Source organism: Panthera onca, chromosome D3, assembly GCF_046562875.1.
Source record: "Panthera onca isolate mPanOnc1 chromosome D3, mPanOnc1 haplotype 2, whole genome shotgun sequence".
Lineage (NCBI taxonomy): Eukaryota > Metazoa > Chordata > Mammalia > Carnivora > Felidae > Panthera > Panthera onca.
In genome coordinates this window covers 6112726-6137374 of record NC_138350.1, presented here as the reverse complement: position 1 = coordinate 6137374, position 24649 = coordinate 6112726, and the positions used below count along the sequence as shown (strand labels likewise).

At 46.3% G+C, this 24649-nt stretch overlaps 1 protein-coding gene across 4 annotated transcripts; it reads right to left on the bottom strand.

Annotated features, from left to right (window-relative positions):
* Nucleotides 1-923: 923 nt before the first annotated feature.
* Nucleotides 924-24328, bottom strand: VPS33A (VPS33A core subunit of CORVET and HOPS complexes). 4 transcript variants are annotated; one of them, XM_060612193.3, is made up of 13 exons: nucleotides 24184-24327; nucleotides 22342-22407; nucleotides 21767-21894; nucleotides 20699-20885; nucleotides 13346-13462; nucleotides 12321-12495; nucleotides 11358-11551; nucleotides 9847-9973; nucleotides 8649-8716; nucleotides 7929-8066; nucleotides 5125-5262; nucleotides 2886-3054; nucleotides 924-2512 (listed from the first exon to the last, which is right to left on the bottom strand). In XM_060612193.3, the coding sequence occupies exons 1-13, from the start codon at nucleotides 24283-24285 to the stop codon at nucleotides 2331-2333; spliced, it is 1791 nt and encodes a 596-aa protein (XP_060468176.1). In that variant the 5' UTR covers nucleotides 24286-24327; the 3' UTR covers nucleotides 924-2330. The 4 variants fall into 4 exon arrangements, 3 of the variants coding, with proteins under 3 accessions (XP_060468176.1, XP_060468178.1, XP_060468177.1); XR_009604061.3 differs by lacking the exons at nucleotides 924-2512; nucleotides 2886-3054 and adding exons at nucleotides 3061-4396; nucleotides 4497-4853 and having other exon boundaries at nucleotides 24184-24328; XM_060612195.3 differs by lacking the exons at nucleotides 924-2512; nucleotides 2886-3054 and adding an exon at nucleotides 3061-4396.
* Nucleotides 24329-24649: the final 321 nt, after the last annotated feature.

The following is a 24649-nucleotide window of genomic DNA, read 5'->3' as shown; positions in this document are numbered from 1 at the left end:
TCATAACCCACTGAAAGCTCAGATGAAGGCTAGCATTTTTTGGTAATATTTTTAAATTGAGAATTATGTATCTTTTTAGACACAATGCTACGGCGCACTGGAGAGACTACAGTACGGTGTAAACATGACTTTTATATGCACCAAGAAACCAAAAGATCCGTCCCCAGTCTCTCTCAGCATGCCTGGATTCTCTTGCTCTACAGTTCAACTACAAATGCTTCCCTGTTGGCTAAAATTCAAAAGTGTACAGTAAGACACAGAACAGTGCTCACGTATACTTATCTATGCAGACTTCTTTTTTATGGAGTTGCTGGTGTAGCAGAACTGTCTGCCTAACTAGACAAAAGTCCAGACATGATGTAAACAATCCGCCCTCTCCAGGAATAAATGTACCATTCACCCACCCTTTCTCAGTAAGGGCATACTCCTTGGAGACAAAGGCTGCTTCAAGTATTAAGTGAACTTACACAAAGGCGGATAATATATAATTATCCCCCACTTTCTATTTGCATACAAATGAAGCAATTGATGTTTTGAAGTCTTCTGCTAAATGCATTTTGGGAGCTGACCTAACTATGCTCTGAGCAAGCCAAGTACAGAGTCACGAGTGAATGCAGACACAGGAGACACAACTGAGTATCTGTTCATAGGACAAAAACCCCAGCCAAGGAGACCTGACCAGACTTGAATTGAATCCCATGAGCCAAAAACATTGAGAGGCAAGGTGGATTTCATTCTCTAAGGCAGCTGAAGCTGACAACAGCTGGGGCTGGAAGGTATAAAGTAGTCTCCCTGGGATAACAAGTATTTGAAAAAGGACCTTCTAAACCAGGGATAGTTTTCTTTTTTAAGACCACTTTCCAAACACTGAAGGTCAAGGCCAAGTTGAATGCGTGAGAAGAAAATCTCTTAAATATGACCTCTTCTACACCTCACTCTGGAAGAGATTTATTATAGAATTTCTCTTTCACTCCTAACATGCAATGTGCTGACAGAATTTCATTAATGAAACAAAGTGAGGAAAAAACATGTACGGTTACTAATGAACAACAGAAACCACACCCTGCCTCAGAAGGGATGCTGACCGCGGTCCCCCGGCAGAGGGGAGACTTGTGCAAGGGCCACGAAGCCACCCATTTGGTCCCCTTCTTGGATTTAACTCTTCCAGGCGTTGGGACGGAGCAGGAGGGAGGCAGGGGACGCACGCCGATTTCCAGCCTCTCCACCAACACCCCGCTCCTCCGCCCCACGGCTAACTAACCGCCTCCCGCAGGACCAGCTGGTCTCCAAGACCGTCGACGAGCTGCACCAGAAGAGGCTGAGGTACCGGACCAGGGACTGAAGCGGAGCCGTGTTTTGCCAGAGGCCGAGTGTGGAGCGGCCGCACAGAAGTACGCGGGGGCAGCTACCGTGGAGATGGCGTCGGCGAATGCTGATGTCACGACTGCTCCGGGTGGGACCAGCTGGAGGCTGGGGCCCGTGATGGCCGGGGAAGAACACTGAAGCCCCGGGTGGAGGCATCTGCCACGGAAACGTCTTGCAGTTTATAAGACGTGTGCGAAGCAAGTGTCTTGGAAAAGTGTCTAAGAAAATTCCCAGGAAGCTGCTCCCCAATCCTCATGCCCCTCAACGTAACAAGCCCTTGAGAAGTACGGGAGCCACAGGAGTTCAGCTGGTCAGACAGATGATACATAAGCTTCGATCTGGAGAAAGAAGTCCCTCCAGGCCTCCTGCTTTATCGAAGCGGAGGAAGTGAAAGCAGAAAGCACAAGGAATCAATCAACACTTGCCTTCACGATCAGATATGACGGAGGGGGGGTGACGCCAAACACAACGTGCCAGGCTCTGCAGGAGAAAGAAATCTCAACTCCGAGACGAGACGAGCTCTTGCCTCCACACTCAGCCACTGCCCTGGGCATGACGGGAAAGACGGTACTATCCAATCAGGGGTGAGCCTTTCCAGTTCTCGTTTTTACTTCCTCAGTCCCTGCCTTCTTATTTTAAGCACTGGCCCCCCGTGTGCAGCTGCAGAAGACGATCCATCCCCACTGTCCTTCGCACGCTTCCAGAAGTCTCTAAGGAGGATCCTGAGCTTAGGACGTTAACAACTGGTGTTTCTTTTACCCAGGTTGATTCTCTTCTGGTCTTCTTTCTTCCGGAAATTAGAAACACAAAAGAGAAGCAGAGAGGAGGAAACCGTGTAATTTAAGAAGCTGACCCCGAAGTAAATTCTGCGTTCTTCCGTTTTTCTTCAGTGAGGTCTCCCTTCCTTGTGGCGGCCTCTCCAAACGAGCTTCCTCTGCAGTTCGCTCAAGTCGACTCTGGGCACCCTAGAAAGGTTTTTCCATTAGGGACTCGATCCAGCTGGCCCCGTTCATTAGTTTGGTGGTGGCGATGACATATTCTGTGCCTCCATCTTCCAACTGGGAGAGAAATCGCAGGGCAGCAATTTCAGCAAAGGTTACGCCCCCGAGGAAGAATATCAGAGTCACTCGGTTTTCTCCCGGTTGGCCTAAAATGGAAACATTTCAGAATGAAGAATTATTTATTATGGGTGTTTCTCATCCCACCTCTTAAAAAAACGGCATCGTGTGTAAGGAGCGAAAAAAATGGTAACTGTAACTGGGTCTTGGTGCAGACAATTCCTCGGACACTCAGGAACTCGATCTGGATCTCACCGTTTTCTCTAACTACGGAGATCCTCAACTCGGAGGTTAAGAGCTGTCACTCCTGCGGGGAGGGCGGGTTCCGGTGCCCACACCCTCCACCAGCAACCGACGAGAGGTGCGCCGGACTCTGACTCCCGGGTACCTTACGGGGTAACCGCATAATCCACGAAAGCCACACCGGCGGTGCGCAGTCGCAGATGCTGGCCACCGACTTACGTTTCTTTTGCAGTCCCGTGGGCAACGGCTGCCGCTCTTCGAAGTGGGGCCCTGGGAGCATGCGCAGAACTTCCTCGATACTTCGCCAGCCCGGCCGGGACAGCAGCTGGGCCAGCCGCACGCTGAGAGGGGCATAGCCGCTGTACACGTAGGATATGTCCGTGGGATTCTGTTAAATAATTAAAGGAAAAAAGCCTATAGACATAGAGACACAGAGTCCCTGAACAGTGGCTTTACGGGGAACCCCAAAATACGCGATTTGCCTGTGAGGGCAGAAACACAAATCAAGGCCGGCCACGTCCCGCTCCGGTCCACCCCGGCTGGGCCCGATTCTTAGCTGCCAGAGGTTCGCTTCCCACTCAAATCTTGAAAACGCCACTCAAAGCATCTCTAGGTACTGCCCAAGAAACGAGGTTACCTGGTCTGGCAAGAAACTTCTTGGAGGGTAAGCCGGCGCTCTCTAGCTGAGTTAACAACGAGCCCACCCCTTGAACTCGGCTGTCCCACTTTTAGGTATTTACCCTACAGAGGGGGCTTGTACCAGCACAGACCAAAGCGCAAACCGGTAAACTAACACCGTGGGTGCTAGCAACAGACTGGGAACACCCTGAATTTCTAGCGAGAGAAATCTGGCAAGTCGTAAATTAAGGTTTATCTGCAAGACCGCTCTGCAACCATTAAAAAAAAAAAAAAAACCTTACAAAAAAGAATGAAGTAGATCACAGGATCTTCAAGACACAGTGGTAAGTGGTGGTTGGGGTGGGGAGGGGCAGATCAGAACAGTGAGGGAGGGGCGCCCGGGTAGCTCAGTCGGTTGAGCAATCGACCTCAGCTCAGGTCATGATCTTACAGCTCGTGACTTCGAGTCCCGCGGAGCCCGCTTCAGATCCTCTGTCTCCCTGTCTCTCTGCTCCTCCCTCACTCATGTGCTCTCTCTCTCTCTCTCTCAAAAACAAACAAACAAACAAAAAAAAAGAACAGTGAGAGAGTGGAACTAGCATAGTGTTTACACTGTACAACGTAGAAATCAAGAGTATCTATACTCCCGCTGGGGAAAGATAATCCAATTTTGCCACTGGAAGAGGAGGCTTTTTAATTATTAGCTTTTGTTGCAGGAGGCAGCCTGATAAAGTGCCTATGAAAGTCCAAAAACAGAAAATAAGAAAAAGAAATGTAGAAAGACTGGCATCAATAGTAAATGTAAAGCAAAGTGCACTCTGCTTTGAGGGTCAGTGGTAGAAAATACTAATCTCATCTCATCTCATCTCATCTCATCTTATCTTTGAGAGAGACAGAGAACAAGCAGGGAAGGGGCAGAGAGAGAGACACAGAATCTGAAGCGGGCTCCAGGCTCTAAGCTGCCAGCACAGAGCCCAATGCGGGGCTTGAACTCACGAACTGCGAGATCATGACGTGAGCCGAGTCGGACGCTTAACCAATGGGAGTCACCCAGGCGCTCTGAAAATACTCATCATTTATGTTAAAATGTCAGTAGATACAGAAGACTCTTCCTGGAAGGATAGATTTAAAAAAAACGGTTACCGTGGTTCCTTCTGAGGGAAAACCTGGGTTAGGTGTGGAGGGAACCTGACTCCTCACTGTTCGTCTTACTTTTGTATTGGCCAACATTTTCACCACACGTGCTGAATATTTTCGATCCCTCCGCCCTCCTCGGTGCTCTGTGTCCAGGAGGCGAACCTGCAGGCTCTATACCAACGTGCTCCCGTGCCCGATTCGGGTTCGGCCAATGGGAGGCACCGGATGGAATACCGGGGAGTGGGCAGCAGCATGGCGTCAGGGTTATTGCCCTGGCTTCCTCTGGCGACACTGCTGGAGGCGGGCTGTGTCCCTCGACCACAGGCCTCTCTCATCCCTCATCTTGTCAGGCGGCCTCTCCACACAGCTCTTTTCTCCAGGTTGTGGAACGGGTTTCTGCGACAGCTCCTCCTCCTTGCCCTCGGACCCAGGCTGGCAAGGAATCGCCACTGACTCCTTTCACCGGTTCCCACCCTGCCCACATCTCCCGAAACTCTCCTCAAACCACCCAGTGTGAGAGCACCCTCTCCGCTCCCCGCTGGGATTCTGGGAGATGGAACACGCGAATGCATTACTTTCTCAAACACGCTAGAAAACTGTTTCTAGAAAATGCATGGTGGATGTGTAAATCAAGTACCATATGTGGTCACAATAAACCGTTAACAATAGGTAAACGGAGGTGAAGTGGAGGGGTGTGTCTTACCTGTTCGTTTACATCATCCATCCAGAGGCGTAACGTTTTCCGGATCGTTGGGTAATTGTTTCTGCCCCCCGTCTGTGGTTTCAGCAGGCCAGCCTTCTCTAGGTTGTATAAGGTCAGTATGTGCTCATAGCCGTACGTCTGCAAGAGAAGTCGTTTGGCATTGATGTCAGATCAGGAAAAGGGTTTCTGCCACTTTCTAAAAAGAGCACTTCCCACAAATCAATTCGGTTCGTACTCAAGGTCACGTTACCAAAGTCCGTGGGGGATGAGACCTGCCTACCCATTAAAATGAACCCAGCTCACTGTTTCGAAGAGGAATTTAAAGTTTTTCCTTTATTTTTATTTTTTTTTCAATGTTTATTTTGAGGGGGGGGGGGGAGAGAGAGCACGAGCGGGAGAGGAGTGGGACAGAGAGAGGGAGACACAGAATCCGAAGCAGGCTCCAGGTTCTGAGCTGTCAGCACAGAGCCCAACGCAGGGCTTGAACCCGCAAACTGTGAGATCATGACCTGAGCTGAAGTCAGACGCTTAAGCGACTGAGCCACCGGGAGCCCCTAAAGATTTTACTTTCAAGTCAGAATTTATAGACCCAACTTAAGTGAGCATCAAATAAATAAATAAATGTGTTATGTACTTTGCAATACACATCTTCCAATTTACAAATAAATTATGTATTTATATGAGATATAATTAGATATTAAAAAACAAGAACGAGGGACATCTACACATCCCGACAAGAAAGATCTGGATATGTTAAGGACAAAAACTATCACGATAGAACACTATGTACCGTAGGATTTTACTTCTGTTTTAGAAAAGATACAGTAGGTAATAGTAACAATGGTCAGTACTTACATACTTTCTGTGAGCAGGGGCGGCAGTCATCTGTTCTAAGAGCTTTGCATACATTAACTCAGTCATCTTTCTAATAAGCCAGTGAGGTAGGTGGTAGTATCGTCTCCATTTGATGGAGGAGTTTAAAGAACCGGCCCAAGGTTACACAGCTAATGAGCAGCAGAGCTGAGACACGGATCCAGCCAGTCTCGCCCCCAAGTCTGTGTACGTAAAGATTCTTTGTACAAAAGTGCAAAGAAGAGTCTGGAAGCACACAAACTGTTGGTCCTATCTGGGGAGGCAGCTGGTGTGAGCGAGGGGCAGAAGGATCCCCTTTGGCTCCAGGTACTTGACCTTACCAGACTCTTATGTGATAAGAACGCGTGTATTATCTGTGTAATTTTTTTAAAAACAAAACAAGAGGTGGGGCCCCTGGGTGGCGCAGTCGGTTGAGCGTCCGACTTCAGCCAGGTCACGATCTCACGGTCCGTGAGTTCGAGCCCCGCGTCGGGCTCTGGGCTGATGGCTCGGAGCCTGGAGCCTGTTTCCGATTCTGTGTCTCCCTCTTTCTCTGTCCCTCCCCCGTTCATGCTCTGTCTCTCTCTGTCCCAAAAATAAATAAAAAAATTAAAAAAAAAATAAATAAATAAAAAATAAAAACAAAACAAGAGGGGCGCCTGGGTGGCTCCACTGGTTAGGCGTCCGACTTCGGCTCGGGTCATGATCTCATGGTTTGTGGGTTCGAGCCTCGTGTCGGGCTCTGTGCTGACAGCTGGGAGCCTGGAGCCTGTTTCGGATTCCGTGTCTCCTCTCTCTGCCCCTCCCCTGCTCACGCTCTGTCTCCCTTTGTCTCAAAAATAAATAAATATTAAAAAAATAAAAATGAACAATAAAAGACAAAACGAGAGAATAACAAAAAAAACTGAATGAGCGTTTAGTTTTAACAACAGTGTATTTAACCGTGGATGGTAATAGCAAATAAACATTCCCCGAGACGTTTTCAAACAGAGGGCAGAATTTTTTAAAATAAAGGTGGCTTCTTCCTAATTATGAAGTAAAACAGGCTTACTCTAAATAAGTCTGCGAAGGAATTATTATCAGAATATTTGCAAAAAGGTCCCTTCCTGAATCGAATGCAATCTAGTTAAGAGCATGGGCACCTGACCCCAGTTCCCTGGGTTTTGGCACTGGCTCTGCCACTTACTGGCTGGGTGACCTTGGGCAAGCTATGTAACTACTCTGTGCCTGAGTGTTTTCATCCATAAAAGGGGGATGATAACAGCATCCAACGCACAGGGCTGCAGTGAAGGTCAAACGAATGAATACAATAAAGCTCTTTGTTTTTTTTAATTTAAAAATTTTTTAATGTTTATTCATTTTTGAGACAGAGAGAGACAGAGTACAAGCAGGGGAGGGGCAGAGAGACAGGGAGACACAGAATCTGAAGGAGGCTCCACCTTCCGAGCTGTCAGCGCAGAGCCCGACACGGGGCTCAAACCCACGAACTGCGAGATCATGACCTGAGCCGAAGTCGGATGCTTAACCGGCTCGACTGAGCCACCCAGGAGCCCCAGTAAAGCTCTTTCAGTAGAGCCTGGCACACAGGAAATGCTCGGTAAATATCAGGTGTCATTATGCGAGCACAGTGAACAGTGATCAATACCAAGGACAACCCCGCTACCTGTTAGAAAATCTAAAAGACCGTGGAAACAATGTATCAAAACAGGAGCTTTAATTAAAAAGGCTTTTGTTTTTGTTTTAGTGGGCCTCACACCCAGCACAGAGCCCCACACAGGGCCCAAACTCACCACCCTGAGGATCAAGACCCGAACTGAGATCGAGAGTTGGGACGCTTAACCGACTGAGCCACCCAGGCGCTCGGAAGTATTTTTGGTATTCAAAATACCAAGAAGTATTTTTTAAAAAGATGTTTCCTCCCTTGGTAAATGAGTAACTTAAAACATACTGACCTGGAGAATTTCTCTTTTGTAATAATCCAAAACTTTTTGTTTGAGTCCACTGTTGCACACAGACTGGAGGCAGACCAGTCTTAACACCTTGATCAGTGGGTGCTTTTGGGCAATACAATCTTCGATGTAACTGTTGACCTGGAAACAAATATATACGTATGCATACCACCGTCCGCTTTGGGGACCTAAAGAACTTAATATTTGCTATTATTTTTCAAAGTGGAGGATGCACTTAGTGATGCAAACGCCCGTCCACACGCTGCAGACCACTTCCTGAGAGGCTGCGGGGAGGCTGGGGCATGTGTGACTGCATCTGCTTCAATTATAACGGCGATTTATGGACCATACGGTCCGGAACTTTTCTAGAGAAAAGAGGAATTTCTATGAATGAAATAATTTTAAATACATGAACAGAAGTGGATATTTAAAGGAATTAAATGACCCAATTCCCTCAGAAAGCAAATCTCTTAATTTATCTAGTACAGGCCTTAAAGACTGCTGATTTCAGGGGCTGGGTCTCCATCACTCCATGCACTGCAGAAAACACCTTGCACAGAGCAAAGTTAAGGGACTGCTACTTGGTGAAACCTAGATTTTCACATTCTGCACTCGCTCTCAAAAATACCTAGGCTAGGCATGGGAATCAAAGCAGCTGCTCTTCTAGCTATAATCTTACGTCCGACAAATCATCAATTCTTTGCTAGTTGATTGTTCACATACCTTATCAGTGTCTATTCCAGACATAAACTCCTGCTCCACTGTTAGTTTATCAAAGAAGTCTTCAGAGGCTAAAATGTAATTAGCAAATTTGCAACTTAGATATTAAGTAAATGTTAATTTACCGGAACACTGTGTTTTTCTACACAGAAGACGATGAAGAAACAAGACGTGCAAAAAAAGCAAGCAAGCAAAAGGTTCAAATTGTCATCTGAGGGGCGGCTGAGTGGCACAACTGCTTAAGCGTCCGACTTCAGCTCAGGTCGTGATCTCATGGCTCGGGAGTTCGAGCCCCGCGTCGGGCTCTGTGCTGACGGCTCAGAGCCTGGAGCCTGCTTGGGATTCTGTGTCTCCCTCTCTCTCTGCCCCTCCCCCACTTACTCTTTGTGTCTCTCTCTCTCTCAAAAATGAATGAACATCAAAAAAAAATTTTTTTTTAATCGAATAAATCGTCATCTGAAAACAATCTTCTAAAAACATGGAAAATCCTACAACACTGTCCTCCTAAATTACATCAAGACGTAGTTGACCGCTGTACCCCTTGGCGATCCTCAGGACTCAACACAGATCTCAAGAACCGTGCCCTAACAGGGAAAGCTAATCTTCCCAGCATTTCACTACCATCAGCAAATTCCACCAGTTTTAACTGATTTCAACGGACATGAAAACAAAAGACTGATTTTCTAATACCGTGTTCTACTTCAGGTTCAAAGTACACTTCATAATACGGGGCACCCATGTTTTAGGAATAAACTCGTCTTTGGTTTAATATATCTCTTCTGAGTTCTTTCAAAACACTCAGGGTGTGAGCTCTCTACCCATTCTGCAGGAGGTTTTCAAGGGAAAAACAAAAACAAATGTGGAAACGTCACATTGCTCTGATTAAATAACCCTTAGCAAGAGGGAAAACACTAGACGGAAAAAATAGAGCCTCGTTATGGCGGCAAACTCGCAGTAGAGTTTTTTTCTCTTATCACTCTTCCAAGTATTTTGCTTTAGGATTACAGTGTTTTAGTAACAGGAAAAAATGGGTTAACTACGAACGGAACACTTCTAACTATGAACGTGCACACACTTAATTAACGCTGCAAATAACACGTTAAAACGGAGCTGCCTTTCCCAAGGAGGCGTCACAGTGCCAATGACCCCGGTGTGCGCAGGTCGGCCCCAGATGAAAACCTTCCCTCCACGGGATACTCACTGGTAACGTCTTTGATTAACTCGGCGATCGACGTGTGGTTCGCGAGCGAGCCTCTCGCTGCCTGCATGTGGGGCAGCTGGGACACGAACTGCTTGATCTCCCCGACCGTCTTGGCGTTGTGCCTCTCCTGAAATGGATGGAACGGCAGACCCATCGGGCAGGGAAGGTATTTTTAAAGCGCTCCGTTCTGCGCGTTGCTCAGAGGATGTTTCATTTATTATCGATGTGAAAGAAAGAACGGGATACAAATAAAGCAGGCCAAACCCAGCTCCCCCGTTACGAATGAAACAAAAAAGAGGAGTTCGTGGTGCCTGATGACCGTGTCGGTAGTTCAGAGAGCAAACGTGTGAGGGTTTCTCCTCCTCTGCCCGGGCTCAGATCGTGAGTGGTTATCTGCAGACATTGGAGTAACACTGGAGTATTCGTGGGGGACGCTATTAGGTTACCCACAAGCGCTTCGAGTAAAACACAGAAACGCTGTCAAGAGGGGAACGTAAGCAGCAAGAAGTGTCCTCTAGAATAATAATAAAAAAACTCATTCTTACCGCTGGATCTCAACCTTGAATATCGTCCATGGAAAAGTGAACCTCGCTTAGTGATTTTTTTTTTTTTTTTTTCCAAAATGTAATCATTTAAACCAAAAGGAACTTCAGAAATATGAATATCAGGGGCGCTTGGGTGGCTCAGGTCATGATCTTGCGGTTTGTGAGTTCGAGCTCTGTGCTGGCAGCTCAGCCTCCTTCGGATTCTGTCTCCCTCTCTTTCTGCCCCTCCCCTGCTCGCACTCTCCCTCTCAAAATTAAAGCATAAAAAAAATATATATATGACAATCAATTAATAAATATAATCCCTAAGAAAGATGAAATCTAATATATACTCGGTGGGAAATTAGTTTTCAAAAATTCTCCCAGTTTATGTTTCCAAAGTCTAAATATTCAGGGTTTAACATCTTCCTGAATTTCCACGTTTCCAAAACGAGCTCCCCCAAGAATAACTCAGTGGCCGGGCAAGAGGAGGCAGGAAGGTGAAAATGAAACTGCCTCTCTCATTATCACCTCCCACATCTGCGGGGCTCCCCCGTCACCTACCCGCTGGCTTAAACTTCGAGCTTCCACCCCAAGCTGCAAGTTCTATTCTAGGGGATCTTTTATTTATGGCCCAGCTGGTTCCATCTTGTGTGAGGTAGGAAATCACGAAAAAGAAGAGGGTAAAGCAAATATTTACGACACAAGTCTGTGAACTGCACACCCAGCTCCTGCCACCCTGCAAAAAAGGAGCGGGCTCAAAACCTTCTGTTGTGGGTCTGGGAACGAGTTCTAAAAGAAGGCCCGTGGGGCCCCCAGGACCAAACGCACAGCTCCTTAGGAGAGAAATGTGCAATGACGCTGTCGCCCCCCTTCAAGGCAGGGGCCGGGGGGGGGGGGGTGTCTCTCTGGCGCTCTGCCCCTCTTCCTGGGAGGGGCAGTCTAGCCCGTGACCTTAGGCGCAGCAAGACAGCCAGACCGCCTCACCTCAAACGCTGCGGAGATCACCTTTGCTTTCTTGCTAAGTACTGAGCCCACCGCGTTGAAGTTTTTGTCTCGGATCTCAGCGTATAGCTCCTCTGCAGAATTCAGCTGAAGCTTCTTGGCTTCCGTGGGAAGGTCCTTCCCACCATCGCCCTGTTTCTTAGGTACAAATTTCTCCGGAGGTAACTTCACATAACCTGAGCCACAATGGAAGGAGACAAGCGCCTGGGTGAATTTACCGGCAGAACCGATCAAGTGCTCAGGCTCGAAACAGAATTCTCCAGCTCAGGAGAGAAGGAAGCCCTTGGCTTTAGGGAAAATGGCGTATGGCACAGAGGTTTCAGTTTTTCCCATATCAAGGTACACTTTGGTCACAAATAAACCAATCAGGATTGTTACTAAACGTTTCTAAAATTTTAAATGCCGACAGAAACAAGCATCATGTGGGCCAAAGTGACCTCTGACCTAATAATCTGTTGCACCCAACTGCTAGCCGGCCTCCCCAGTCTTCCATCTGGTGTCTCCAACCTCGACTACCTGCCCTTCCCTGGATATACCCCACAGCAATCTCCCCTGTAGCGTCCCTGCATTTATGACACGGTGGGCCCCACGCTGTGCCCTCTCCGCAAACCCAGGGCAAATGCCGCCTCTCCGACAAGCTTTCCTGAACAACTGCCAGCCGGGAGGGCCTACAGTCTCCGAACTGCAACGCCACCTGAATCTAACCCATGGCCACAGCTCACGGGGATAAGCACAGTCTGCACACAAAGCACCCGGCCAGCCCTTGTGGCACCGACGACAGCAGTTTTTGCTTGGACTTTGTCTGAAAGCCGAAAGTCAGTATTTTTATTTTCTCAAATATCCTCTGATTTACACGCAAAGACAGCATCTCAAAAAAAACGAAGAAACCTTCTGGATGTCTGTATCCAGTGACCTGTTAGTAAACACAGATGTCGCTTTACTTACTGTTCTGAATGCCATAAATTTCGTCAATGAGTCCCTCATACGTAAGCTGCGTGGCAAGAGGCGTTAATAAATCCACGTTTCGATCAAGCAGCAAGAGATTATCAAAAACAGGAAATATTGAATTTTGGCTTCCTGTAAACTCTCTCTTCATCCTGATCATCATATTGGCCACTTGCTGGAAATCAAACATTGGATCAGATGGGACTTTCCTGGGAATTAGCTGATTTTCAAATTTAGCTCAAGACAGAGAAGAGCGTCTGCTGTTGGCCACCCACTCGAACACGTACATGTACCCCAACACCGGCCACTACTCAACGAGGCATGAGCTCAGACACAGTCTGTTCTCGTTATTCATGGTACTTTTGGAGAGTCACCATGACCACTGACTTAGTGAATACGGAGCCACTGCTCTGAGGGGAAACACGGGGTTAAGTTCCCGTGAGCCTCTGGTGACGTTTTTATCAACTAATCAATGTGAGTTTCTATTTAAAGACACCTTATTTAATATATACTGTTGATTCACCAACAATGAACTCATAGCCAACAGCACTGTAACTCATGCCCGAAGGAAGCTTAGCCAACATAGGTATTTTCTCCGTACGGCACACCAGAACCTTCCTGAGCTTGGGAACACCGGACAGTGCTTTAGGACTACCTGTGGGGCCATGTGAAACAGTGAGATCACCGATAAAAAGCACAAAAGTGCAAGAAATATGGCGTTAAGTAGCACACGGCGCTATATAGTCCCTGTTTATAGTCCAAGAGATGAAACAAGAAGGCAGAGCATCACTTTACTGGATGTCAGCTGGGAACAGGCACATTGGACAACTCAAACTTTTTGCTGCCCTGGACCTGTCCACAACACACCGTGACTATCGGTCTGGGGGGTTACGAGTACATTTCAGCAACTAGGTGAATTCACAAACAGGACTGGCTGTACTTATTTGTAAACAGCTTGCTATCACTCCCCTTTTGGGTAGCAGGGCACCCCTTCCTTCACCCCAGAAACACAGGCCACTTCTTACCCTGGCACACTCTCCTTTCCCAAAGATCTGGGGGATTGTCCCGTACAGAGCCTGCAGGGTCATCAGCCCCTTGGCTGCATGGTAGAGGCTGGTCTGGTCACTTTCCAGGTAGCATTCCTGTGGGGGGGGAGAAGGGTGGTTACTGCCAGGCCACAGTCACAGGGTGCTTGCCAGCACCCGCCTCTGTCTGGTACTGGGGTTTTCCACTCATTTCCCGCTTTGCCTGGAAAGGGGGGGGGGACGCGAGACCGTTTTGTCAAGCTGCTCTTTGGGAGTCTAGAGCACAAGGCCAACAGCGGTGCTATGGAGATGCAGCTGTGGAAGCAACTGGCGGAGCCTTCTGGAAGAAAAGTGTTCGTCAAGCACACCAGGTGTACTTTACGAGCTCGTCAGTAAACTGATTAACAAAGACTTACAAGGGGAATGGGTTCTCCCACTCACCGTGGGGAGTGTAGACCCTGGCAGGACATTCTGGGAAGGCCCTATGCTAATACCCATAAAGGCACATACTCTTTGACCCCCGGAGCCCCAGAGGACCACACGACAGGGTACTTAGCCGTTTTGACAAACACGAGGTTTTCACATATGCTGCCAACAAACAAAGGTCCTGACGTCTTGAGAAGTGAAAAGGGGTGGCTGAAGAATCTTTAGATTATGATCTCATTTTTAGAAAATATATTTTATGATATACAATATACAAGGTCTATTTTGTAAAGGCCAATAAAATGCACACAAGACCAGCTGGGAAGTAAGAGGGGAAACACTCAGATCTGATCCTCGTCGGGGGCGGGGGGGGCACGGTTCTAGACTCAGACAGCCTTGATCTGGGCCCCAGCCGGGCCACTTCCCAGCTGCTCCCTGGGCCGGTGAGAAAACCTCTGTGTGCCTCAGCTTACCCATCAGTAGAAGGGAGTATCATCCACAAAGCATAAGGAGAAGAAAATGCATGTAAAACATTTAACTCCAGCACTTAAAGTATACAGTAAGTGCTTAATAAATGTTAGTTTTTATCATTTGGAATTGTTTGGACTTCTCCCCCCCACAAATATCACCCATCCATAAGTCAAAATGGTACACAGCACCAGACACCTGCCCTCCACCCACCCACCCAACGTGTCTCTAGCCTCCAAAGCCAGGAGGGAAAGGACACCGGAAGAATCAGGGAAGACAGAGTAGAGCACTAGTGCACTCCCCCCGGGGGAGGGAGGAGGGCTGTCCCCCAAAGACACTGATGAGTGTGTGGTCACTACTGGAAGCAGTGACAGGTGACGGCTCTTCCAGGTCTGGGGTATTTTAACACTGCAGTGACCGGGCCAGGCCAAGATCAAGAATGTCTGGAGACACTTTCTGGCAAAATTGCTTAGAACTCCTGATTGGAGCGGAAGTGAGATCAAAATTCAAGGAAGAAAAAATTAGGGAACATCTCCCAAATAGCATTCATATTTTTAACTTAAAAAGTTTTACCACTACAGGTATTTCTTTTATGAGTCTCTTTTCTTTTTAATATTCATTTATTTTGAGAGAGAGAGAGAGCGAGCACGCGCGTGCATGTGCACACGAGCGCATCAGCAGGGGGAGGCGAAGAGGGAGGGAGAAAGAATCCTAAATAGGCTCCACACTGCTAGCATGGAGACTGACGCAGGGCTCAAACCCACAAACCACAAGATCAAGACCTGAGCTGAAATCAAGAGTTGGATGCTTAACCGGCTGAGTCGCCCAGGTGCCCCCACAAGTCTATCTTTAAAAAAAGATTTAAACATTAACAACGGGGTGCCTGAGTGGCTCAGCCAGTTAAGCGTCTGACTCTCGATTTCAGGTCAGGTCACGATCTCAGGGTCGCGAGACCCGAGCTCCACATCGGGCTCTGAGCTGGGCACGGAGCCTGCTTAAGATTCTCTCTCTCCACCTCTGTCTGTCTCCTGGGGCGTGCATGCGCACACTCGCTCTCTCTCAAAAATAAGTAAATAAATAAATAAAAGTTAACAGATGTTAATCTTGAATTTTTTGCTCTAAAATAATTGGTGATGGGGTGATTATTTGTGTTAAATGTCCTAACTCTACTGTGAGTTTGTGGAATTTCAAGCCAGGAGGACATCTGGAGAGGGACAAACGTTAGTATCATTAACATTTCAATACACGTATTTTTTGACCTCCAAATCCCACATACCTACAGTGTTTACAAAGGAGACAGATTTATAGACACTGATTTGTATGTGTATATACGAAGGCCACAATACGTTAAGCACTGTTCTTGAGTGCTGTGAACGGGCCAGGCCCAGTCAACGGGCTGACCTCTGATTCCCACATTTCACACAGTACAATGATGGAGAAGGTTACAATCACATCCCCAAAGCACAGAAGGATCTCCATGTGCCTTTGGATGCCAAAAACCACTAAATTATGCTCACTACTTAAAATCACATAAATACGTAAAAATTACATCAACTCCATCCGAAATCAGGGTTGAGGGGCACCTGAGTGGCTCAGTTAAGTATCAGACTTCAGGTCATGATCTCACAATTTGTGAGTTCGAGCCCTGCATCAGTCTCTGTACTGACAGTTCAGAGCCTGGAGCCTGCTTCGGATTCTGTGTCTCCCTCTCTCTCTCTCTCTGATCCTCCCCCGCTCACGCTCTCTCTTTCTCTCTCTCAAAAATAAATAAACATTAAAAAAAAAAAAAAAAGAAATCGGGGTTGCATTTAGCATTAGGTGGAACTTGGGGCTTTACCATCCAGGCAAAATCGTTGATTTCTAAACAGAATCTGAGGTGAACGTACAAAACCTAGAGCTTGAAATTTGCAGCAGAAAATAATTGTCCCTTTTTTTTGCAAATCACCAGAAACACAAAGAGGAAATCTCTCCTCTGGGCAGGTTTCCTCATGCCAGGACGAGTCTTCCTCAGCTGCTACCAACTCCCATTAATTACACAGATGTGAATTAATTACATGTGGGCACAGCATTACAGATATGAGGGTGCAGATACAGCAAAATGGCAGTGCTGGAATCCAAGTGATGGGTATGTGGGTGTTTCCTGTAGAATGCTTTCAACTTTTCTGTATGTCTGAGGTTCTTCACACAAAATTTTGGGGGGAGGGGGAATCTGTACGGTCCTTGGATGAGATTCAGTATATAAGCAAAACATCAGGGAATGTGGCAAAAAAGGAGCCAAGAAGGTCTCTTCGTTATTCAAATTAATCAGTGCGGCCAAATGAAATCTACTACCCCAAGTAAACTCTTTTTAGGCGATGATCACTGTAACAACGCACTGGGGGAGAAAAAGTTCCAAATAATTTTTTGTACAACACCAGAAGGTTCTCAAAAGTTCTAGTGTCCAGACCAGCAGCATCACAAGCCCATGAATCTAGGAAGGAAATATGGACAAATGTGACTCCGCTGAAAAACACACATGGCAAAAACTACCACAAGCAAAATTAAAAGACAAATGTCAACGGAGAGTAAGCACAGTTAAAGCCTACAGCTTCGGGGCAGACGTGTACAGGACTATTCACTATAGCACCACCTCCAACAGCACAAGGTGAGAAACACCGCAATGTCCTTCAGAAGGAGACTGGTTTGATAAATCGCGATACCTCCAAACAATGGAACACTATGCAACTTCAAATAAAAATACAGAAGCAAACGGGGCGTCTGGGTGGCTCAGTCAGTTAAGCGGCCGACTTTGGCTCAGGTCATGATCTCGCGGTTTGAGTTCGAGCCCTGCATCAGGCTCTGTGCTGACAGCTCAGAACCTGGATCCTGCTTTGGATTTTGTGTCTCCCTCTCTCTCTGCCCCTCCCCTGCTCACACTTTGTCTCCCTCTCTAAAAAAATAAATAAACATTAAAAAAAATTAAAAATACAGAAGCATTTTCATGTATGGTATAAATTAACCTTGAGATATATTACTAAGAGAATAAAGCAAGATACCAAACTTACATAGGATATGACACCATTTGTATAAAAGTGAGAAGGGTATTTTATATATACTATGAGCTATAGTTATGTAAAGCATCTCTGAAAAAAGAAAAGAATTAGTAATAGTGATTGCTTCTGGGAGGGATTTGGCAGCTTGAGAACAGGGAGGCTTATTTTTCACTCTGTACTGTTTCTTACTCAAAGAAATGTAACACTGTGCAAGGATAATGTTTTCAAACACTTTCAAATCATTTTATTAAATGTAAAGTAATACTCCTTTTTTTTAAAGTTTATTTGTTTTGAGAGAGAGAGAGAAAAAGAGAGAGAGAGAGAGAGAGAACGCACACGGGAGGGACAGAGAGAGAGAATCCCAAGCAGCGCCCACACCATTAGCATGGAGCTCGATGCAGGGTTTGAACCCACAAACTGTGAGATCATGACCTGAGGCGAAACCAAGAGTCGGGCCTTACCCACTGAGCCACCCAGGCGCCCCAGATAAGGTAACATTCTTATGAGAGAAAATGTTCTTTGAAATAAAGATGGTAAATAAAACAAATACATAAAATTACATTTGCAAGAAAACTCTCAGAACTGGAGAAGGCGTGCACATTCACTATAAACGCATGCTGAAAATACTCAGTGGACAAAACCATTGCTGGAACAACGGGCTGCCCATTCGGAAAAAGTTAAACAAGCCCCTACCTCACACCACACACTCCATAAAACACACAATTCAAACTAGCTTAAAAACCTGAATATAAAAAGCAAAACTTCAAGACTTTCCAAGGAAAATATACGATTTTCTGTATCTTCAGGGTGGAAAAGGATTTATTAACACTCAAGAGCACAAGCTAATGGGGCGCCTGGGTGGCTCAGTCAGTTGAGTGTCCGATTTCGGCTCAGGTCACGATCTCACCACTCTGTGAGTTAGAGCCCCGTGTCGGGCTCTGTGCTGACAGCTCAGAGCCTGGAGCCTGCTTTGGATTCTGTGTCTCCCTCTCTCTCGACCCCTCCCCCACTCACATTCTGTCTCTCCCTCTCTCTCAAAAATAATAAACAAACATTAAAAAAAAAAAGCACAAGCTAAAAGAATAAAAGTGATATATTTAACTACTTTAACTTGGAAGACTCACATCTCTCTCTTTCAAAGCTTACAACAAAGCCACAGTAATCAAGACAGTATGGTACTGACATAAGGACAGACATATTGATTAAGGCAAAGAACGGAGACACCAGAAATAAACACCTACACTTACAGACAACCGATTTTCAACAAGGGTACCAAGACAATTCAATGAGGAAAATACCATCACCTTCCAGCAAACGGTGCGGGAACACATGCACAGCCACACGCAAATGAATGACGTTGGATCCCTACTTCACATCAGAAAAAAAATGAACTCAAAATAGGTCAAAGCCCTAAACGTAAGACTAAAACCATAAAATTCTTTGAAGAAAACATCAGGGTAAATGCGTTCCCCCGGGTTAGGCAATGACTTCTTAGATGGGACATCAAAGGCATAAGCAACAAGAAGGAAAAAACAGATAAACTGAACTTCAAAATTAAAAATTGTCAGGAAGGGCGCCTGGGTGGCTCACTTGACTCTTGATCGCGGCTCAGGTCTTGATCTCAGGGTTGTGAGTTCAAGCCCCATAATGGGCTCCATGCTGGGTGTGAAGCTTACTTAGAAACATTTTTCGTGGTGGGGAAAAAAAAAACTGTGTGTGTGTTTTGAAGGACCCCACTGTTACCAAGTGAAAAAAAACCTCACAGAATGGGAGAAAATGTTTGCAAATCTGGTATCTGATAAAAAAGGACTTGCATCCAGAACATACTAAGAATTCTTACAACTCTTCTAATGAAAAGATACAACATCCCAATTTTTAAAATGTGTCAGGGAGCGGAATAGACATTTCTTTAAAGGAAGACATACCGACGGCCAATCAGCACATGAAAAGGTGATCAGCATCACTGGTTGCTATGGAAATGTAAATCAAAACCACAATGAGATCATGTTTCACACTCACCAGGATGGCAAGCCAAAAAGACAGACGATGGTAGGTTGGTGAGGATATAAAACTGGAACCCTTGGGGCGCCTGGGTGGCTCAGTCGGTTAAGCGGCCGACTTCGGCTCAGGTCATGATCTCGCGGTCTGTAAGTTCGAGCCCCATGTCGGGCTCTGTGCTGACAGCTCAGAGCCTGGAGCCTGTTTCAGATTCTGTGTCTCCCTCTCTCTGACCCTCCCCCGTTCATGCTCTGTCTCTCTCTCTGTCTCAAACATAAAAAAATTAAAAAAAAAAAAAACAACAACAAAAAAAAACCTGGAACCCTCATCTACCTCTGGCTGGAGCAGAAAATGGTGCAGTCACTGTGGATCCCCCAAACGTTAAACAGAGTTTTATCATATGACCCGGCAATTCTACTTCTAGGTATATCTAACAGAAATGAAAACACATGCACATACAAAACCTTGTATTAACGTTTGCAGCATCGTGATGGCCGACAAGTGAAAAATCATGATCCGAACACTCTAGATGAACGGTAAACACAGTGTGGGAGATCATTACAAAGGAATACTATTTGGCAATCAAAAGGAAGGGAGCTGACACCTGTTACAACGTGGATGAGCCTGGAGAACATGAGGCTAAGAAAGAGGCCAGACACAAAGGACCACATGTATATGACTTCATTAATAAGAAATCTCCAAAACAGGCAAATCCATACAGACGGCACAAGACTAGGGACTGCCAGTAGCTTGGGGGAGAGAGTGACTGCTAATGGGCAGAGGGTTTCTTTATGGGATGATAAAAATGTTCCAAAATTAGACAGTGGTGATGGTTGCACAACTCTGTGAATATACTGAAAACTGATGAACTGCACACTTTATTTTTGAGAGAGAGAGAAAGAGTGCATGAGCAGGAAAGAGGGGTCGAGAGAGAGAGAGAGAGAGAGAGAGAGAGAGAGAGAGAGAATCCCAAGCAGGCTCCTCACTGTCAGCACAGAGCCCGACTTGTGGCTCAGTCTCACCAACCATGAGATCATGACCTGAGCTGAAACCAAGAGTCGGACACTCAACCGACTGAGCCACCTCGACGCCCCTGAACTGCACCTTTAAAAGGGTAAATTTTATGGTATGTGAATTTTGTCTCAATAAAGCTGTTATAAAAAAATTAAGCACAGGGGCACCTGAGTGTCTAAACTGGTTAAGCGTCTGATTCTTGACATCGGCTCAGGTCACGATCTCACGGTTCATGGGGTCGAGCCCCACATCAGGCTCTGCACTAACAGCTCGGAGTCTGCTTGGGATTCTCTCTCTCCCTCTCTCTCTGCCCCTCCCCTGTACATGCAGGCATGTGTGTGCCTCTCTTTCAAAATAAACTTAAAAAAAAATAATAATAAAAAAAATAATAAAGTCTGAAATTAAATGTCAAACTTACTTTGAATGCACCCTCTGATTCCATGGATAAGAGATCCCCATCAAATGGAATGAGGTCTAGGCTGTACTCCTCCCTATGAATAAAGGATCCCAAAACACCCAGGTCTTTCAACCTCTGTTCACACAGTAAACTTCGTCGTGGAACAAACAAAATGTGGAAATCCCTTGCTGGGCCACGTTTGTCTTCACTGCAAGAGAAGTAACACTTGTTAGCTTGCATGCGCCTTCGAGTCGTAGGCTATTTCAACTATTTTATTCCTGGAGCCTGGCCTGTTGCTTGGCACACAGCAGGCGCTAAATAAATGGGCATCAGATAAACGCACTCAAACTGCTGCATAGTTGGCTCTCTCTCTCTCCCTCTCTTTTTTTTTCCCTGAGAGGAAAGAGGCGTTGATTCACAGCCAGTGTTTTGTGAAGCATTTTCTAGCTTTCTCTTAAACCATTTATGGGGCATTAAGCTCTCAGGTTTATTGAAACAGGATGTCCGTGTCTTACTGAAAAACAGATGGTTCTTTAACCAAACCAATGCTGTGACACAGTCTTACAGAAAAAGGAAAGATCACTCTTGACTTCCACCTCTAGTCTCCTTGACAGTGGGCCTCCCAAAATAGCCCATATGCTTTTAAGGTTTTAAGGGCCTTTTCAATCAACTGTACCACAGAGTGCAAACTGGGCTAAGAACTTCCTCTATAGATTGGATGCTACGTTAAATTTTAATCGGCTCGTACTTCTTTTGCTTATGAAATTCGAGCACACTATATACAGTGTATTGAAAGATGACCATTAGAGATTTTGTAGTTTTAATCAGGGTCCTTCCCACCGGTAATAGGTCCAAATTTTTAGTTGTCCTGAAAACGGGGTTATATGATGACCCCCTTCTCCAACTGTCTGAACAAGTTCATGGGAGCTTCCCATTCCCCTCTTACATTCTTTCACGCCTGCCCAGTTTTCTAAAAGACCACCTTCCCATTCACTGCCAAGACAAGGAGGTTGCAAGGAAGAGTTCGGTATGTTAAAACCCTGAGAAGGATCAACCTCTTTTGGTCCAAACAGAAGCTCTGGGAGATACCTGAGCACATTTTCAGCAATTATATCCATCAACTCTAGCCTGGGTCTGACAAAAAAAATAATATTCTTGACATCAGCTGCTGGCAAACGACTTCCTTTAAGTGTGAACATTTTCTCCACTTCATGTTCCTAAGAAAACACATACACAAAAGGTTAACAAAAACCCTGTACTTTACCTATCATATCCAGATTCAGTCATCATAAACACTCCCAGCCAAAAGTGCATAATGCTTCATTAGCAAAATTTAGATTCCCCAAAGCCAGATGTATAAAGACAAAGTTTCAGGATTAAGTCAATGCTATTGCATCTGAATTCAAATGACTCACATGATGACCTGTCAATGACACCAGGTGATGGTCACATAACACAATGCTAGTAATTTCTCTAGAATTAGGATAAGTATAAAATCACTGGCCAGTGGCCACTGTATAAAAAATGTCAGACATGCATCAGCATCAGTGTCTATAAAGACCAAAGAACTCTGCAAGTCAATTACTCAGGAAAAATGTAAAATCCTATTATTACTAAAGCACAGAATTACTAATCCCCAAACAAAACCCAAATAGCTCATTTACCTTCAGTAGTGAATACTGTGCAATCAGGCCAAATGGTCCTGTGAGGTACTCATCCCAAACTATTGCCTGTAGGAGGAGAGAAACTTTCTCTTGTTAGGGTTAATATCAGGAATTTCAACAATATCGACAGAAAGCAGCAGTCAGAGGACGTAGTAGGAATATTTGCTTCAAACTGAATTAGCAAAAATTTTAACTGGCTCTAATCACATTCGTATCTTACAGGTCTAAAGAAAAGCAGGATCTGGACAAGGATGTTACTGTTGTCACGGGAAAGTTAAGACATAACCACCATCCTCAAACAGGAAGAAGGAACTGTAGTTTGTTGCGTATTTGTGTCATGGTATTAACGAGTAGATTGAACCAGATGGAAACTGCCAATGGCAACAGCTCAGTCTAGCATTTTACATGGAAATGTCACATAATCCAATTATATAAAATTAAAACCTTGGATGTAGGTATTACGAATCTTATTTTGACAGAAGAGGAAAGTTTTAAAGGGTTTGGGAAGTTTAAGTAACATGTCCAGGGCCACGTAGGGACTTTGGACCTTACATATAGTATAAGGGGACTAGAACCCCAGTGTAGAACTCAGCTGACAACTCACGGGTCATTGTTCTGGGCTCCCATGAACATTATTCCTGCTAATCTCCAGTGTCATTTCTTCTTCTTCCCTTATTTATTTATTTTGACGGACAGAGACAGAGCATAAGTGGGGGAGGGGCAGACAGAGAGGGAGACACAGAATCCAAAGCAGGCTCCAAGCTGTCAGCACAGACCCCTATTGGCAGGGCTCGAACCCACAAACCGTGACATCATGACCTGAGCTGAAGTGGGAGGCTTAACCGACTGAGCCACCCAGGCACCCCTCTTCTTCCCTTTTTTAACTGAAATTTTTACTGAGATAAGTGTAGATTAACTTTTATTTGTAAGAAATATTAGAGAGAGAGCCCTTGCATGCTCTGCCCAGTTTCCCCCAATGGTAACAGTTTGCAAAACCACAGCACAATATTACACCCACAACATTGCCATTGATCCAATCCGTGATGTTATTCAGATTTCAGTATCATTTCTTGAGCCTGAACTGGGCACCTAGGGCTTAGCCTGCCTTTTTCTCTCAATGGCTGCTAGCACCCACTCCATCTCTGGAAGTTCTGTTCTTCCTAAAACCGATTCCTGAGATTCCCCAGTTTTCCTTTCCTTTTCGGAGTTGTATTGCCAGTTACTTAGGGGGACAAATAAACCCTAAGGAGAGAGGAGAAAGATGACACCACTTAGACGAAATCCTATTAAGTCCTTGATCTACAATTTCTCAGTCGTGAGCTGGGTGGTAGTAAACGTCTAACAGGAGAAACAAACCCTAGAAAAGTGACGTTAAAACCGCAAATAACTACAACCTCTTTCATAATACGTGTGAGCAGCAGGTTCTAAGATGCTAGTGCTACACAGGCTTTTAAAGGTACGACATGCATGCTCGCTGTAAGGCATGTTCACTGGCCCATCGACATCCTTGGGCCGGGCCCGCCCCATTCGTCCTGTTCCCAGGGGGCACCAGAACTGCCCCTCTGGATCTGAGGGCCACCTGACATAGCTAAGGTTCACGATGGCCTGGGATACCACAGTGGCTTACTCTGCTGCAACAAAGCAATCGCGATGCCACGCCGACTCCTGCCGTGTGCCCCAGCCCCACCGGCAGACCCCTCTCCCCCGCGCATTGGTCCTGCCCGCTCCCCTCCTCGGAAGCCCCAGGGACCTCGTGCACCAGGAGCTCAGGCAATCGGGCACCGGATTGGGCCAGGAGGGACGGGGGGCTGGAAAGCAGTGTCGCCGCCTCCCATCGCTCACCTTGCTTCCCGCGCACTTGTCCAGGAACTCTCGCAGCTCGCGACGCACCGCCTCGCGCAGCACGTTCAGGTTCACTCGTCCGTAGGACAGGTGCGCCGCCATCTTGCTTCCCCCTAGGCGTAGCCCACGGACGCAGTCACATGACGGCGCGTTCACGTGACCAGGACGGCTGACCGCCCCCTCCCCCCACCTCCCCAGCCAACGCGGAAGCTGAGGTGGGCCGGCGCCTACCGTCTTTGCTGAGTCAGGCGCCCGCTGCTTTCTCTCTGCTGCATCGGTGCCGAAGCTCCCCAAGACCCCCGGCCCCATCGAGACCCTGCCTCAGTCCAGGAGTCGTTGGACGCTGAGAACTGAGTTGAGAGACGGGGACTGGGTCCTACTTCTTCCGCTTAAAAATCGCGACTTTCTTCGTAGCAGCAAGCGTACCCGCTATCATGGAACTCTTTTAAATTATAGCAGTCAGAAA

Coding starts and splice junctions, on each gene's coding strand:
- VPS33A (XM_060612193.3), bottom strand. CDS start 24,285: ATGGCGGCGCACCTGTCCTACGGACGAGTGAACCTGAACGTGCTGCGC. Junction 22,408..24,183: donor ACAAGTGCGCGGGAAGCAAG/GTGAGCGATGGG, acceptor CTCCTCCTACAG/GCAATAGTTTGGGATGAGTA. Junction 12,496..13,345: donor GGAAAGGAGAGTGTGCCAGG/GTAAGAAGTGGC, acceptor TTTGATTTCCAG/CAAGTGGCCAATATGATGAT.